General features: G+C 36.0%; 1 protein-coding gene across 1 annotated transcript in view; it reads right to left on the minus strand.

Annotated features, from left to right (window-relative positions):
- CCDC6 (coiled-coil domain containing 6) overlaps window positions 1-17,077 on the minus strand; it is a gene marked incomplete at its 5' end in the record, with an annotated part of 31,279 nt that overhangs the window by 4,176 nt on the left and 10,026 nt on the right. Inside the window, 5 exons of the mRNA XM_009574873.1 lie at window positions 900-1,024; window positions 4,902-5,002; window positions 8,324-8,480; window positions 11,255-11,415; window positions 13,055-13,158. Of these exons, the coding sequence (XP_009573168.1) occupies window positions 900-1,024; window positions 4,902-5,002; window positions 8,324-8,480; window positions 11,255-11,415; window positions 13,055-13,158 (648 nt within the window). The remainder of the gene's footprint in view (window positions 1-899; window positions 1,025-4,901; window positions 5,003-8,323; window positions 8,481-11,254; window positions 11,416-13,054; window positions 13,159-17,077) is intronic.

Here is a 17,077-nt window from a genome sequence, read left to right on the forward strand (position 1 = left end):
CCCTTCTGTTCTACCCACCATTGTAGCTTTGCCACTGATCTTTGCTCAATGAAATTAACAATTACCTTTGCACGCTCACCTAAATATTTTAGAAGCAGCCATAGTTTAGCATTCTACTAAAAATTCTATTGAAACATGTTTTCACATCTGAGAATGACAAGTATATGCAAAAAACCTTGCAGGATATTTACATACTACCATACCTGTTGAGAAAAATCAAAATGGTCTTGATACAACAACTATAAGGTATTTTGCCAAATGGTTAATACTTAGGTTCTGTTTGCTCATTAAACTCCACAAATATTTAGAAGAAACACGATTAAGTAGAAATGCATCAAACATCGCAGGTAAAAAGGAAATAAATCCAGTTGAAAGATACGAGAAATTGCCCTAACAAATGTTTATATTAACTTTCTTCTTTGCCAATGAGAATAGAAAATAAGAGTTAACTGCCTGTTACAGTGACATGGTGGTAGCATTGTGTGTCATCCTGAAGAAAACCTGAGCTTGGAGCAACCTCAGATGACTCATCCGTCAGATGGTGGAGACTAGGAGAAAAATGAAAGCAACGTTTTTACTTCCTGGGATAGGCTTAGTAGCTTAGAATATCACTTCTCACACCCTGCCTGCTGATCCATAAGATGATACCTATTACTGTCCTTAAGATGACAATACATCCTATTCTTTTGCAGAAAATAAGGTTCTCCAAAAAGAATCAGTTTCTGAGGGGTGAAGAGGAAAATCAGGGTTGAAGAAAGCAGCAATAGATATCTTGGAGTAAGGAGACAAAAACAAACATTTACAAAAGTGTTTTGTAAAAAAGCTTAAGGACAAGCAATCATAACTTTTAAAAACCAAACTGACATTGGTAACAAGTATTTACTATTTTAAATACTTACGGTAATACCATGGGATGGTCCCATATGTTGCACATGAAGGCCTGGGGAATTGTAGTAAGACATTCCAGCTCTAGTCAGTGAAGTTGGTGGTGTGAAACCAACTGTGTGACTTGCATATGACAGACCTAAAAATTGTTAAAACAAGGTAACATCAACATTCTTGTTTATATTATAAACTAAAGTGTGAGGTTCTTTAAAATTTTTTAGTTTTGAATCAATGAATAGGTTAAGAAATGGTAACTGCCGCCAGATTAGACATCTAAAAAATTGTACTCGTTGTACTTTAAAGCATACATGAAATTAATTTCTTTTCCTGTATGTTTCAAAACATACATTACACAGTGTTAAACATAACTTTTCACTTAACATAAACAGTGTAAGGCTCCCCTGGCAACTTAGTTTTAGTCCACAAGTATTTGCATCCAGCCTTCCATTCCTCCTCGGAGGAAATGGCTCCCTGAACAAAATACAGTCTGAAGAAGCAGAGAGATTATGCCTGGAGAAGCCATCTAGCACTGGGCCACTACGAGTTTCCACAAAGAAACTGGATGTAGGTGGCTCCTCCAAGGCATACCAGGCTTCCTCCTGTTTTGCCTCGGCATTTATAGGCAGGGACCAAAGATCTTTGGGGCTGTGAAGTTAAAACATTCCGGGATTAGTTGCTAGCTGGACTAGGCTAGCAACTAACATTTAAAATTACAACTTGTTTTATCCACATTAAGGAAAGCCTAATATTCAAAACCGCAAATATCTAGTTCTTCCATCTAAATATTTCCTTTCTGTAAGAACTAATTCATAAAAATGCAGAGTACCTGTATAGCTAACGAAGGTAAACAGAAACAGCAACCACTAAGTTCAGATCTTGAAGTGTTCTGAACATTTTGAGTATTTCTCAAAACAGAACTTTTTCCAAAACCTTTAGCTCACTATCGCTTTCTGACAAAAATATCAGTAAGGTAGGAGACAAGACTTTTCTCAGCTTCTCAGTTTAGTATTAGACACTAGCAACTGCTTTGGAGAATTATGACCAAAAAAACTTCTAAAGGTCTATTAAATTTTTAAAACACCACATTGGATTTGACAGTTTTCACACTTCTTCAACACTAAATCAATGCAAAACAGTGCCACTGCAGCTACAGTATGCACCACCACACAGCTTTGTCCTTAACTGCATGCATTTGTATTTGTGCCTACAATTGATGAGACAAGAACTTGGGGGAGGGCGGGGCGGGGGGAGAACCCTCCAATCACTAATGAAGTCATATAAGGAAACATACTCCCCTTGCTTCCTTCAATTCTAAGTTTGATTCTGCTACTTCCCCAATGTATGTCTGGTGCAAATTACAAGTGACTCCAATGGAATCACTGTCACTTTAGAGTAGTTCAAGAATGCAGATTAACAAAATTAATCTGCTTTTTGACTGCACAATTTAATGGTCTGTACAGCACATGTTTTATAACTAAGTGCTTTTGTAAGCACAGGGACAGAAACAAGTCAATGTTCAGGTAGGTGGCAACGTGTTGCAAGTCAGAGACGAGCCCAGAACAATAAGAGGCAAAAAATACGCTTTAAGTCACCTTTGCAACATTATCATTTTGGATTGCTTTGGGATAAACCAGCTCCAAAAATTTTACAACTGCAAGTCTACAGGGCAGTCAAAGAAGCGATAACAGGGCAGTCAAAGAAGCGGTAACAGAGTAGTGTACATACATCCAAGGTAGCTCAGCAGCCCAAAATCTCTATCTAGCCTAGCTGCAGAAGCAAAGCATGAAACAGTTTATCTACACTAAAGACTAATTGGTAATTAGAGTAACTAATCCCCAGCTGCCTAGGAGTAGCAATACTTCCACAATCTTCAAAGTTCCATGCACTGTGCTAGAAATCTCAGCAGTATCTCAGCTTGAAAGGGTCCTCAAAAGCAGTATCAAAAGCCATGCAAGCACAAAAGGCTCTGGGATTCAGGAGCCAGAATCTGACCCATTAAACCTGACCTGCTATCCATATGAAATTACAGCATTTCTAACTGGTTTCAAATTATGTTTCTACAAATTCAGGCACATCATTTCCCAAATGAAACATGCCAAGTCATACAATTACTTGATGCAAAATATAACTGCTGTATTATTCTGTGCTAATACTTTTGACAGTGTCTTACTGTACTACTTTAGGTACAAAGCACTCTCAGAAACTATTTGTTTTCATCCATTATTGTATTCATATATCTCAGACAGCTGTACAAAATTCCCTACTGATCTCATTAGTTCTGCTAACAAACTGCTGCTTCCATTTTTCTGAAGTCTGAAACTTCCCAACTGTGGATATTAATTTATCAGATGTGAAGGAGAGTAATGTAGCTGTCTGTGCAGAAGTGTTAGCCTGAAATATTTACTGTACCAACATTACCGAAATTGTGAATAATGATCTGTTAGAAACGACCATTTCAACTGTGCTATTTTTAACTCTGCTTCAGACTGTGTTTCAGCATCCCCTGTCTGTGGGATATAATTCCCACTAGAATGCAGCACTCTTGTATCAACTACCGATGGGAAGTAAAGTCCGCAGGGAAGAAGGAATGTGCTTCAGTCCCAGCATAGGAACAAACCCACAGAGTGCTCCTGCACTGACACATCAGCATCTAAATTGGGTGCATTTCTAGGTGATCTAGAATGCAAGCCTGTAAGTTACCAGATAATTTTTCCTACACATACTTTTAATTATAACCACTGTGTGGACTGCAGATACAACGTGCAGCTGACTACTGTATTATTAAGGCTGCACATGTATAACCGTGAACATCCACAGTAGTTACTCCAGAACAGTTGTTGACTATGTTTCTGTACACCCAGTTACAGGAAACTGATAAGAAAACACGTATTGTTTTCTTGGTAACATACCTTGCAAAACATTGAAAGTCAAGTGATTTGGCTCATTTCAGAAGCCCAAAAACCTCTTGAAAAACTCCATCATAATGCTCATCTCTAACACTGTAACATGGCTTATGGCCATAGATGTTTTTCACACATGCTTACTCCTTTTGCAACACCTGGATGAAAATTATTTTGAGTCCTTCTGAAAAAATAAAGTCAATCTTGAAAATTAAATAGTTTAAAGACATTTTATACGTTCTAGCAGACCTGGTGATAAAATGTCTCAATCCCGTCTTGCAGAATGTGTCAATATAGAGCACGTCTCATTTGCCCTTACTGTAGGACTCTGTCTGACAGGTTCTAAAGGTGAACTTAGGAAAGCAGGGCATGCAGGATTCGCTTCATTATGTAAAAGTGAATTTGTGATTGCCATATAACATCCACGGCCAACAACTTTCAATGAATGTCCAATCGCAATTTTAAGGGATTTTTAAATTTCAGTCAATTAATGTGTTAGTAACACAAATACATTTCCTTTGACTTAAAAAAATATATTCGCTAATTAAAACTCAGAAAAGGTTAGTTTACCTTTGTTATACAAAGTACTAGTGACAGGAATTCTTAATTTTACAGTTATTGTTTTACAACAGAAAATAGCAGAAGTACAAAAGCCATTTCTCTACTAAACAGAAATGGAAATTGACTTTTTTCCAACACGTTCAAGATTAGACTTCTTATAGAAGTTTTGCTTCAGAGCACAATAGCAGTCTCATTACTAGTTCATCACCAAACTCTAGAAATCTGTTTGAACTATGCATCCTGTTGGGCAACTTCTATGGAGGGGGGAGAAAAAAAAAAAAAGGAGACAGTAAGAGAGAAAAAGAGAGAGCAAAAAAGAAATAAAAGTTCAAGTGATAGCTCCTTAACTGACCTTTAATATCTGTTCACAGTGTAAAACAGAACCATGCAAAAACATGCTGCACTAGAAAACATCTAAGACAAAACTATTCTTACAATTATGATGCAGTTGTTTTCTCCAGACTAGCTTTGAAAGGCTACTGACCTAAATATATTAATAGGGCACGTTACTATGTGATGCATACAATAATTTTAGAAACTGGGTTAAATATTTACCAGGTGATATAGGTCTGCTAGAACTTGGTGAGGGTGTATAAGGGATAGGACTGGACACAGTGCGAGGTCTTAATCCTTGTGCAGACATCTCATTAAAATATCTAACAAAAAAAGGTAAAGAATAATTAGATCAAACCTTTTAATATGTTCCATGTTTTAAATGTTTCACTGTGTTTTTTTCCATTCCCATAAGAATCACGTTAGATTAATGAAGGACCAGTCACCTTTAGGAAGTCATGACAGGAACTCTCATCATTGCTGAAGGCTCAGATACTGGCTTAACTTTCAATGGAAATAGCTGGACTTATCTTAGTCATTTGCAGTTAAAACCATACAAGTTGCATATGATTAGAATAGTACATATTAAGGTCAGAGGTATAAATCATGTCATCAAATCTGACCTATACTACATTCTTGCACTTTACACATCATTTCTACATTGAACTCAATAGCTTGTCTGGCTGGACAGAAAGGCATTCTTATCTTCCAGAAAGGCATTCAGCGCTAATCTGAAATCATGAAGGGGGGGGAAAAAAAAAGGAGGGGAAATCATTAAAATATTTGATGATTCCTTCCAACAGCTGATCAGCCTCACAGTTAAAAACATGCCCTGTTTCCTACTTGAATCCCTCCAGTCTCAACGTTTAGCCATTTGCTCATCGTATCTTTTGCCACTGGAACAGAGAGACGTTTTGAACCCAGGACTTTCTCCCACTAAAGATACTTCTAGGTTGTGTTGCAAGACACCTCCCACACTTCACTGTGATAAACTGAACAGATGAGAACCACAGGCAAGGCATTCTTCCCTGCCTGTAATAATTTTAGTGATATTTATTTGTACTTTACTTTACTTTATTTGCTGAATACAGTGAAGCTTCTTCACAGCCATCAAGTGGTATATAAAAGGAGATAAAAATCATATCAATTGCTCCTACTTGCCACTTACTGTTTATATCTCCAAAGTAATTTTATGTATTTTTTCCACAACTCTAGGCTGGCAGCTTTCAGGTTGACTTCCTTATGCACTCTCCACCTAGATTTTTCGGTCATCGTCTAGATTAGAGGTTCCCCTGCTCACCTTCTCCTGCACATACGGTTGCAAATCAGTGCACCCGGGTTTATATTATTACATTTAGCTGTGTTTCTTTACTGGACACAGCAAAGTAGCAGGCAAAATTAACTACCTAATAGCTCTTTGACTCTTACTTGTTTTCCTTTCTACCACTGTGTTTTCAGAAATTCTCAGTAGCTACATTTATTTGCAGATCACAGAAAAAACCGACAACATGGAGCAGCATTAAAAATATTCCTATTTGATGGAACTCACAATGATTGCTACTTCGAAGTCTGTAAGCCAGTTCATAAACTATTTGAAACACGTTTTGATACTGCGTCTTACTGATTTTTAACCAGGATATTCAGAGTTACTAAGCCACAACACCTAACACAAGCAGTACGCTGTAGCGATACCAACGTTGGTTTAAATTTGGGTAGATCAGGTAATAAAAGTAGCTGCAATAGAGAACAACAGAAAATTAATAAACTGGCAAATTAAAGTTTAATTAAATATAAGTTTTCTAAAGAGCTACCAGTGGCAAGGTTAGCAAAATTGAACTGACTAGGCTACCTCTGCAACATACAGTAACTTGTAATGCAGACAAGTATTACAGCAAGGCAGTGGTCTTTGTGATTTAATCATATTTTATTCTACATAAAGACAATTTTCTGTAAGTCATCCTAGTACCTGGATCAGGTGATATGAAATAGCAGCACACCATTAGTGTGCTTCCTGGTTTCAGATATTTCCCTATTACTCCAAAGAACAGGATGGAGGATTGAGAAGACAAAGCTATTGCTAGTCAGGAGGAAGAAGTTTTGGGAGAGCTGTGTATTTTGCATTCAGTAAAGCATCTTCATCTACCCCCCATCTACAAAAAATAAGTATCATCAGCTAACAGAATGCAACTGAAAAAAATGGATATCTGATCCATCACCACCATCATTTTTAGAAAGACAATGTAAGCTGATGAAAATGTACATTTTAAAATCATTACTGCATGTAGTTCCACAATTTTTTTGTCTACACAGTTCTCCTAAGACTAGCCACTCTAACACCTGCTTCGTCCTTCCCTTTACTTTATATTACTTACACTGCAAATACCTGTTTTGGAGTGATTCTGTCACGCCTTTGTAGTACTGAGAAAATCAACATGACAATGAAATTTCTTAGAAGTACAGAATAGTTAATTAAATTTTCCTGCATTTTATTGATTACCACTACCTACAACCGGTTGACAAAAAAAAATTATTAGGATATTCCTGGATTAATCTTGGTAATTCGCATAGATTTTGACTGTATTTCCATTACAATGTAAATATTGGCAGAAAAGATTAAGCTAATAAAAGTAGATTCAAACACCAGAATCCTGTGTTTCTAACAATTCAATTTATATAGCATTCGCTATATCTTAATACCAGATGCTAATGCAATATATGTCAGCTGTCTAGTATTTCATTAAAATGAAAACACTACCTTGAACTTTAAGGGTGCTCCTTGAATCAAAATGTCTGGTACTTTGTTTCTGGTAAATTATGGCTTATAACAAATATACTGATGACCCAAGAAGAGATATCTCAGTATCAGAAGAATACACAGCACAGGGTAACTTTTTTTTTTTTAAAGGACCACTATAAATCCAAAATAATTTAAGACAGTACAACAAAATAATGAGCATTTGATAAGAAATAAGAAAGTTTTATTCAAAGTGCAGTTAAAAACCTTTTTCAAGATATAACACTGTCATATGACTATGACATGAGAAAACACTAAAAGGCATCATATAAACCCATGAAAAACTCAAGACTATCTGTAAGGTCAGTGCAACCAATGCAGCTTGCAGTACAGAAAAAAAATCAAGGATGTTATGGTTTGGACATCAAGAACAACCCAACAGTTCTGGAAATGCTTCCTCTCTCCAAGGCTTTACACAATATCCCTTTCTATTTGGCTGAACGCATTTTATTTTCTGCAAAGGACAAATTAGCCCCAAGTAAGGACATTGTTCCTACCCTATAGAATTCCTTGCAGTTACCAAGTAAGGGGCAAAACAAAGGTACTATGATTGAATTATCCTGAATCTCAGCTCCACGGCTGTATTTATTTCAATATACACTATCAAAACCCTAAGCAATCTTCAGATACAAATATTTTCTCTCTCACTGTTAAAACTAATGCAATTTCTACACAAGTCTGATACAATTCTACTGAAGATATTGCTGGACCATGCTGAAATTTGATATTATATTGAACCCTTATACAGGTTACTTCTATAAATACTTACTCTATAATATTCAAAAAAGAAGTATGAGTATTGATTAATAAGCTCAATGCTAACATATCTGGATGGCTAGAAAACACAAACCTTTCATCGTCCATTTCTAAGCTGGATTCACTTTCTGACAGCTGCCTGCAGAGTGCTTCCCTACGTTCCATTTCCCTCTGTAATTTTCTTTGAAGTCTCAAGTTTTCTTCTCTCATATGTCGCTCCTCTTCTAAATATTGTGCCATCTTCTCTGAATCTGAAATTCAGAATTTTGTTAAAATTTGATTAAAATTCAATTTCACAGACAAATATATTGTGCCTAATTTTACTCCAGTACTTCAAGAATGAGGGTGTAGAAAATGCTCAGGATGGATCACTCAAAATTCTCATCTCTAAGTCATTAGTTCAAAGCCTAACTCAGAACAGCAGCTACTAATATAAGTTACTGGTTGACAGCAACTTTGAAAATAAAAGGTAAAAATCAAAAGAAGTTTTAAGTGTTTACTTAAACTAATTTGAAAAGAAAGGAAAAAAGTCATGAAGAAAATAATAAAACCAAAACCATAAAGAAGAAATACAATGATTTCTGTTCCATTAAAATAATGCTATTCCACATTTACAAAGATTTTACTGCAACACACAGAAGAAATGATTTTAAAGATATATTTCCATTTTGAAGGAGGAAGCACAAAACAAGTTCTGAAACCCAAAACACTCAAACTTCTATTAAATTGCTACCTTATATGTATTTTATAGCATTCTTTCAACGACACATTTTATCATAGAGTTTGGCCAGCAGAACTTGTGCCAATATTAAAAGCCAACAAGTGGTTTACTCTTTACATCAAAGGGCAATTTGAGTTTGCAATTCTAAACAAGTTCAGCAAACATCACTTACATGGTCTGGTATCACAGGCTATTTAAAGTGATAAAATCAAATTATGGAAAGCTACAAAGCATTTTGACAGATTATTTAAATAAAATGGAACACATGATGAAGACTTATGACACACAATGTATTTTGTGAGGTTTTCTAATGTTTGATCAAGTTTACAGTTAATTCCTTGATATTAAAAAAAAAAAATTACAATTCATCATGCTTTGTGATCATTTCTTTATGCAGCACCCTTCAATCAAAATATTCCTGTTTTAAAAGACTGTTCCCAAACTATCAACAATATGTGATTTATCTCTCTTCTGTGGAAATATTGCTTCCAAATGTAACAGTATCACTTATTCAAAACTATTATTATACCAAAACAGTTCCTAGCCTAGAAGTGCTTCAGGCATACAAAATGTAGTACCAATATCAGAATTTAGTAAGCAGATTTTATTAAGTATTTATGAATAATACTACTACTAGAAGTTCTCTGATGACCACATATTGCAAACACCAAACTGAAAACTGTGTTTCAGCTTCATCTTCTGCTTGCAGGCTAGCACATCCACCATTTCCATCAGTATTGCTATTCATATTGCAGCTCTGTTTAACCTGTTCACGAAGGGAAAGAGGAAAGAGTAAAACCTAGATCTTATTTTCAATGAGAATTTCACCTTAAATGCTTCTGAATTTTTACTCTAAATCACAATAATTCAAAAAGAAACCACTTAAAAATAATAAAGAATACTTTAAATTAATTAGGCTAGATTTGTACAAAGAGTACTTTAAATTTAAGGCCTTGCTCTCGTTCTGAAGTTCAGTAAGTGAAGGCTGCAGTGCAGAATTGCAAGTACAGAGTCAATGAGAATTTCACCTTAAATGCTTCTGAATTTTTACTCTAAATCACAATAATTCAAAAAGAAACCACTTAAAAATAATAAAGAATACTTTAAATTAATTAGGCTAGATTTGTACAAAGAGTACTTTAAATTTAAGGCCTTGCTCTCGTTCTGAAGTTCAGTAAGTGAAGGCTGCAGTGCAGAATTGCAAGTACAGAGATTGGCAGTCCTTATCTTCTTTTAACTGACACAAATTATTAATACCACGAATTTGCGCACAAGGCCTCTGCAAAAGAGCACTCTCCCATCATCTCTGTCTTTAAGGAAGGCCGCTGCCTCTGGCAAGCTATTTCTCTAAATGGGTGTTGAAATATTCCAGTCAGTCTGTCAAGACCAGCACACTAGAAGGGGAGAATATTGCCTGTTTCCCACTCACCCAAATTTTTCTGTCTATATGGTTAGGTATCTACTTACCTACCAATTGAAATACAATGCTACTGAGTAGGAGCTAGGTAGAACTGATGAACTCAGATAAAAGTTTTAGATTTATCATGAAGGAATGAAGGACTGGCATTGCAAAGATCACAGGAAGGCACAAGCGACCTTCCTGCCGGATGAGACCATGCGCTCAGAGCCGTAGCCTCTTCTCTTGAAAGGCAGGGCAAAAAGCAGGCTTTCCACTTCTGGTCAGGGGTCCGTGACACTTTTCACAACAGAAACACAAGGACTGATACACAACTATTTATTCTGTCCACCTTCAAAGCGATCTTACATAGGTAAGAACAAAACAAGATTATTTGTTCTGCTATATTGTGAAGTCAAATAGCTGCCTGAACAATTAGTCTAAAACAGCTACAAACAATTATATAAGGGCAGCTGCAATCATTAACAAGTGAAATTCTTATAAACAACTTAACTTTATTTTGCTAGCTATTAGTTCTTTTGAGTAATTCTTAATTTATAACAAGACTCTTACAAAGTAGGCCATAAGTATATTTTGAAAAATCTGTATGTTGAAACAGCGCTAAGTCTCTGAAAAAAAGAAAAAAAGATAGAAACATTTTTTCTGGCCCAAAATATTCAAGAAATACTTGTTGATTCTTCCAGACACCCTTCTAGTAAAGCTAAAAAAACCCAAACTGCAGTATAAATACATCAACGAGCAATAATGCTGCAATTATGAAAATGTTTTAATCCAAAGCTGCCCTATTTTTTTCTACTTCTACCTTAAATTCAAACTCATGAAAGTATATATATAAAAATCTTACTTTACACAAACTCGAAAAGATTTAAAACAAGTTGTTTACTCACGCTGTAACTGTGCAGCCCTCAGTTGTTTCTTTAACCTCTCCACTTCATTCTTTAAAAATCTGATATGTCTCATCATATTTTCTGGAGAATCTATCTCCATTGATATGTCTCTGGGTGATGGTGGAGCAGATACTGGCTGGTCTAATTTCTCCTGCAAAATTCTGTATGAAAAATAGTTCAAACTTTACCTTCAATTCTAATGAAAAGAAAACCCCTTAAATCCCCCAGAAAGCCTCTGCAAGGATTCTGACAGCTATGTAAGATTTACTTTAACTACTGGTTTTTGGGGAGAGAATTTTGGGAGAATTTGGGAGCATTTATAATGCTTTCTTTTTTAACTCAAAATAAAAAAAGGTAAAATTTATTGTCCAAGCACAGATGGATTTTCTAAAATATTCAGACATTGACACTCCCCAATATTTCTGCATACAGTTCAGGAAAAACAAATTCTGGACTATATATATTTACCTCAGTCTTATACTCAAATACTACATATATATCTCTCATATATATAAATACATCATATATATATATACACACACTCTCTCTCTCTCTCTCTCAAATATACTTATTCCACAAAATCATTTCTAAGCAAATTCATTTAATCTCTTATGATTTTTTACATTTATGTTCTTAGAGGAAGAACACATATTCAAGATGAAAAGATGAGTAAAGTATGTCTATGGTGAAACACAAGCTTTTCTGCATTTCACCATTACCAAAAGAGAAAACAGACATTTTCTGAAGCATAGTCAAATAGTCTCCACCCCCACACACACTTTTTTTTTTTTTTAAATCCCCAAACAGAAAGATATTCCATATAGTCAAGGTTTCAAATACCTCAAATAACTGACTGTAAATTCAGGAGTAATGAACTTCTCTTATAATGAAATAGGCATATGGTGGATATTAAACGTTCTAAATTATGATTTTTGGAGTTAACATTTGAAGTATTTTTCAGCCTGAAAGCATGAAACTGTTCTTCACTAGAAACATGTTGATTGGCCAGATCCAACTCCACCCTGAAGAGCGGAGAACTATGCAAGCACAACCCTTTATATGGCCTAGTATTCACACATACCATACAAAGTGGTACTACGCATGGTCTGACTCCTCCTAAGAAGGCACTCTGAGATAAATTAAACAAGAAATGGTTTGGCTGAAAGAAGACTTTAAACTTAAGATGCATAAAAATCCTACCAAAGGCCCATCCTGCTATGGATTTACCACTGTTGAATATCACATCTAGCTCTTCAGAGCACCTTCCACACAGCAGGGCTCTGTAAAATAAAACTACAAAACTTGCAGTTCACCTAGGCTGAGGTGTCTTCTGAGGCACCAGTCAAGATTCTTAACTTCTACTGAAGAAGCAGCGGAATGTCTCAATGTCATGAGCGCACACCACTGAGAAAAAGCTGAAGTCTTCTTCGAACAGATAGGGGAAAAACAAGAGCTTCTCATATATCACATACACTAAAATACGACGTTATTTTCTCTGGGCCACAAATACAAAGCTGACCCCAAACCAGAAGCTTTAAAAAGAGTCTATCAGCAGTTGAAAAAGTTCAGCAAATTCCTTCAAGCTTTCCGAGGTCATTTATTATACTATTTAGTTTCATCTACTTTAAGCAGTCAAGGATGTAGCATCATTTAAACAAGGAGCTTTACAACTGCTTTAACTTCCAAGTTTTCATAGATTAAACAACTCTTATGGGACAGAGATGAACATATTTAATCCAGGATATTATGTATTAAAAGATATCTCTCCCACAGTAACAAACATACTGCAACAAGACAAACCGTTTTTCTGCTTCAAGCTTATCCATCCTCTTCCAGAGACGATTCACTAGTGCTTCTTGTTCTTGTTCCAAAGTATTTTCAAGGTCAATCTTCTCACGTCGTAGCTGGAGAGGAAAGACAATCAATGAAAATATATTTTTTGCAAGGATCTGTCATTATGAAAGATCATTGCTATAACACTACCATTTTACATGAAGCTGTACGACAGCAAGGAGGTGGTGAAGAAGACACAAAAATCAGGCACAACACACTGGTCACAGAGCCAGTGAAAAATCAAGAGATTCAGGAGTTGCACAGTTGTCATGTTCTTAACAGAATTTTTTCTCACAGAACGTGTCTCTGGTCAGTAAGGAGGAGCTTGAAACCTGGACACATGGTCACTGACGACATGACAAGCCTATTCAAAACACATCTCCTATTCCATGCGTCTCAAGTTCAAACCAAATTTACTGTCCACTACACCAACATTACTTCTTTTGAAAAATTTTAGTCTTTTTTTAGTGGAAGAATCACAGTTAAGTAGCCCAAAAATGGAAGAGAAGCCATGTTTCCCTTGTGTTAGATAAAGGAGCAACACAACAAAAATAGTTAAGAAAAAATTATGTGAACTGCCTTAAGTGTTACTGTATAAACACTTACTAGCAGAAACAAATGTATTTCTATCTTAGCAAAGGCTTTATAAAAGTAAATGCTTAACTTGACATTATTCCCATTCACTTACTGTGTGAACAAACATTCTTGATTCTACTATAAGCTAACGAAAGCAGATATAATGTAGAACCACACATGGAGAAATCTATTATTAGCGTTTTAGTACAAATACAATGCAAATATTAATAAGAATACACAGAATACTACAGAACCAGGCACAGCTGATCTTATTCAGTAACACTGGCAGCTGAACTCCAGAAGTTAGCAATAATGAAACATATGAATGAAATAATAGATCATGAATATAGATAATAAATAATAGATTATGAATAATAGATAGGTGAAATACTGAAATAGCTCAACACCTTTATAGGTGGAAAATAGCATGGAGGTATTTTTCCCAGCCAAGCCTTAATTAACACTCACCACCTTCCTGATGGGCAAATAATCCCACATTACAAAATGGAAAGACTGAAAACAGATTAAGTGATTTCCTCGCATGTTTACTGCGTCACTGGGTGAAGTGCTATTACAGAATCTAAATCTGTAAGGGCGCTCTGCTAACCACTAAATTAATATTGAGATACCCAAACCAAATTTAAACTTACGCACTTCAGTTAAGAGTGCAAGTTTAATGAATGTACAACTTTCTTCTTTAAAGCGTAGAGGAATTAGTTACTGTAAGTAAAAACAGACATATATTGATGAGTAATAGCGAACATAATTAGAAAAAGAAACACTGTTTAGTAAATCTTTCCATGTCCGAGTTTCCAGATGTACATTAACAGTTGAGGGAACTTACACTTCAATAAAAGAGAAGTCAGAAGCAATATGCTTCAGCCTCACACGAGGGATGAGAATTTGGAACCTGACCGACACTTCATTCCCCACAGCAGCAGGAGCTGGAGTGCTACAAAGGCAAAGGGCTCAGCCTGGGAGATACAGGGCGCTTTGCCTTAGGGCACTGCTCATTAGCCACTTTGGCCAATGCTTGGGGCTGACAGCATTCAGAGGGAAGAAAGTACACAAAATGTTCTGGGAATCTGGTAATCTGCACACCGTGCTTCTATGTTACCAACTTCAGATCTTCACTACATTGCATAGCTATCTATATAAAAGACATGATGAAAAAGGTTTGACTGCAGATCACTACTTCTGCAGCAATGGTTTTTGCATCACTTCAACGCAGCATGGTTTAGACTCACCTGCTCTGACACAGTCTTTCTACAACTACTTACAACTTTTTACAACTATGTTATTGATCTGGCACCAAACAAATCCACAAAAACATACTGGTGAAAATAAACCTATTTCATTTATAGGTAGGAAGAAGAGCACACTGGAATTTGAAGAGAGAGTAAATTACTTATAACTTTGGATTTGAAAAATCTGAGATTACATTTAGTATTATAGCAACCATCACCAAGGCAGCGGAGTCCATTAATTAGAGCATGCACAATGGCAAAGTCAAATCATCAGCAACAATACACAAATGAGCCTTGTGTTGTGGCCTGAAGGCTGACAGACATACTCTGATGAAACACCAAGGAAACCGGGTTGTGAAACAGAGATCTAAAACTCCCCATTTCCAGCACTATGAAAACACACTGGAAACAAGTATCTTCCTTTCCTTATCTTGAGTGTTGTCCCAGTTCCTCTCAGTGTCAGGATATTAAAGTTTTGAGGACGAACACCTTGAATTGAACCTACAGGAGAAGCGACTGCAGCATCCTGACCAGAGCTGTGAATGCAGAGAATAGGTATATTTGTTTTGTACTAGGTAGTTTCAAGTGTACTTTGAAATGCAGTCAATGAACTCTAGTCAATGAATTTGTTAGGAAGGTGATAACATTCTGGACTAAAATAAGCAGGATGGGATTACATCTGAAGACCAAACCAGCAAATCTGTCACTACTAGCGTCATTCTATATGGGTTCAAAGTTACATTCCAATCAAACATGATTTAATTTTTACCATCACAACAGGGAAACGAGGAAGTATTGTTGGCTTTTTTGGACCTTAATCTTCTCTTCAGACGAAGAGAGGAATCCCTTTTAACCTTCCTCACCATCCAATTGTGTTTCTTCTCATCTCTCTCTCTCTCTCTCATGCATCCACTTAATTTACTTGAAATGCTGCTAAAATATCCATTGTCTGTGTATTCCTGGATTACCGCTTCTTCAGTCTTCTTGCCAACTTACTAACAAGCACAACTGTTCCCTCCTGAAATGGAGATCTTCCAAATCAATGAAAGTTGAACACGATCTCTGCCTAAGCCCACTATCCCAAATTTCACTTCTCTGCTTATCTGCCCCTCACTCTTTGTAGCTTTAATTCTTTGCTGCTCTCCAAGAATATCTTTCCAGAAGATTTTACACATTTCATGTTGTTCTTCTTTCAAAGGATTAGATTATTACTAGCAGTTTAGTTCTTATTTCTCATCTCCTAACTGCATCAATTCTAGTTTCTCACTGTACTGTATGAAAGAGAAACAGAAAAGCAACTAAAAAGAGTTAACAGCAAGACTACACAAACTTGGCCTCTATAGGACAAAAATGACAGCTATGTATTTCCTATCAAACCACTGAACTGTAACACAGAACATTATTGCTCATTTTAACTGAGAAGTTCAGTTAATGAAATAGTCACACGTTGCAAATTTCTTCACCATTAGCCTTCAGAGAAGAATGTTCTGCCACTTCAAGCTGACTTAAGAAAATTAAGTCAGGTCACATTTGAACCCTAAGACCCAACTTACTTAGGAATAACGTTCTACACAATCATCACTGCTCAAACTGGCTACCTACTGATCATCTGTGGCATAAGCAGCTCAGACGAGAGAAAGCAAAGGACGAAGGACACAAAGCATAGATAATTCGTGTTCCATATTTTAAAAATAATCGTTTAGTGAACATATGTTGTAACTATTTGTTCACTGATTACAGTGATAGATCTAGTAATGCAGCCCTAGATTATGTTCCAAGCATTGCTGAAGTACTCCTTCCATGCCCTGTTTAACAGGTCTCACAAAACTTACGCTGAAGTGTTGTGGCAATCTCTCTTCCTTAATTCCCTATGTGTACAATAAAGGCAACATTGCTCTGATCACAACTTTTGGTTGCTTCTTGCTAAGTATGGCACATGCCCCAAAGGCTGTTGCTTCAGCTGGTTAATTAGCACAATATGGTTTTTTTTTAATTTGTGTAAGAGAAGAAAGCATGCTGAAGTTCAAAGTAACCTGAGATTTACTATACCTTACTGTAAGAAAAAACAAAGGTATACATTGCATTACATATAAATATGCATGGAATTTCTAAGTAAAACTGACAGCCAAATTTAACATCTTCATAAACAAAGTAAGTTTTCAAGGTC

This window comes from Fulmarus glacialis, unplaced genomic scaffold, assembly GCF_000690835.1.
Source record: "Fulmarus glacialis isolate BGI_N327 unplaced genomic scaffold, ASM69083v1 scaffold30503, whole genome shotgun sequence".
Classification (NCBI taxonomy): domain Eukaryota; kingdom Metazoa; phylum Chordata; class Aves; order Procellariiformes; family Procellariidae; genus Fulmarus; species Fulmarus glacialis.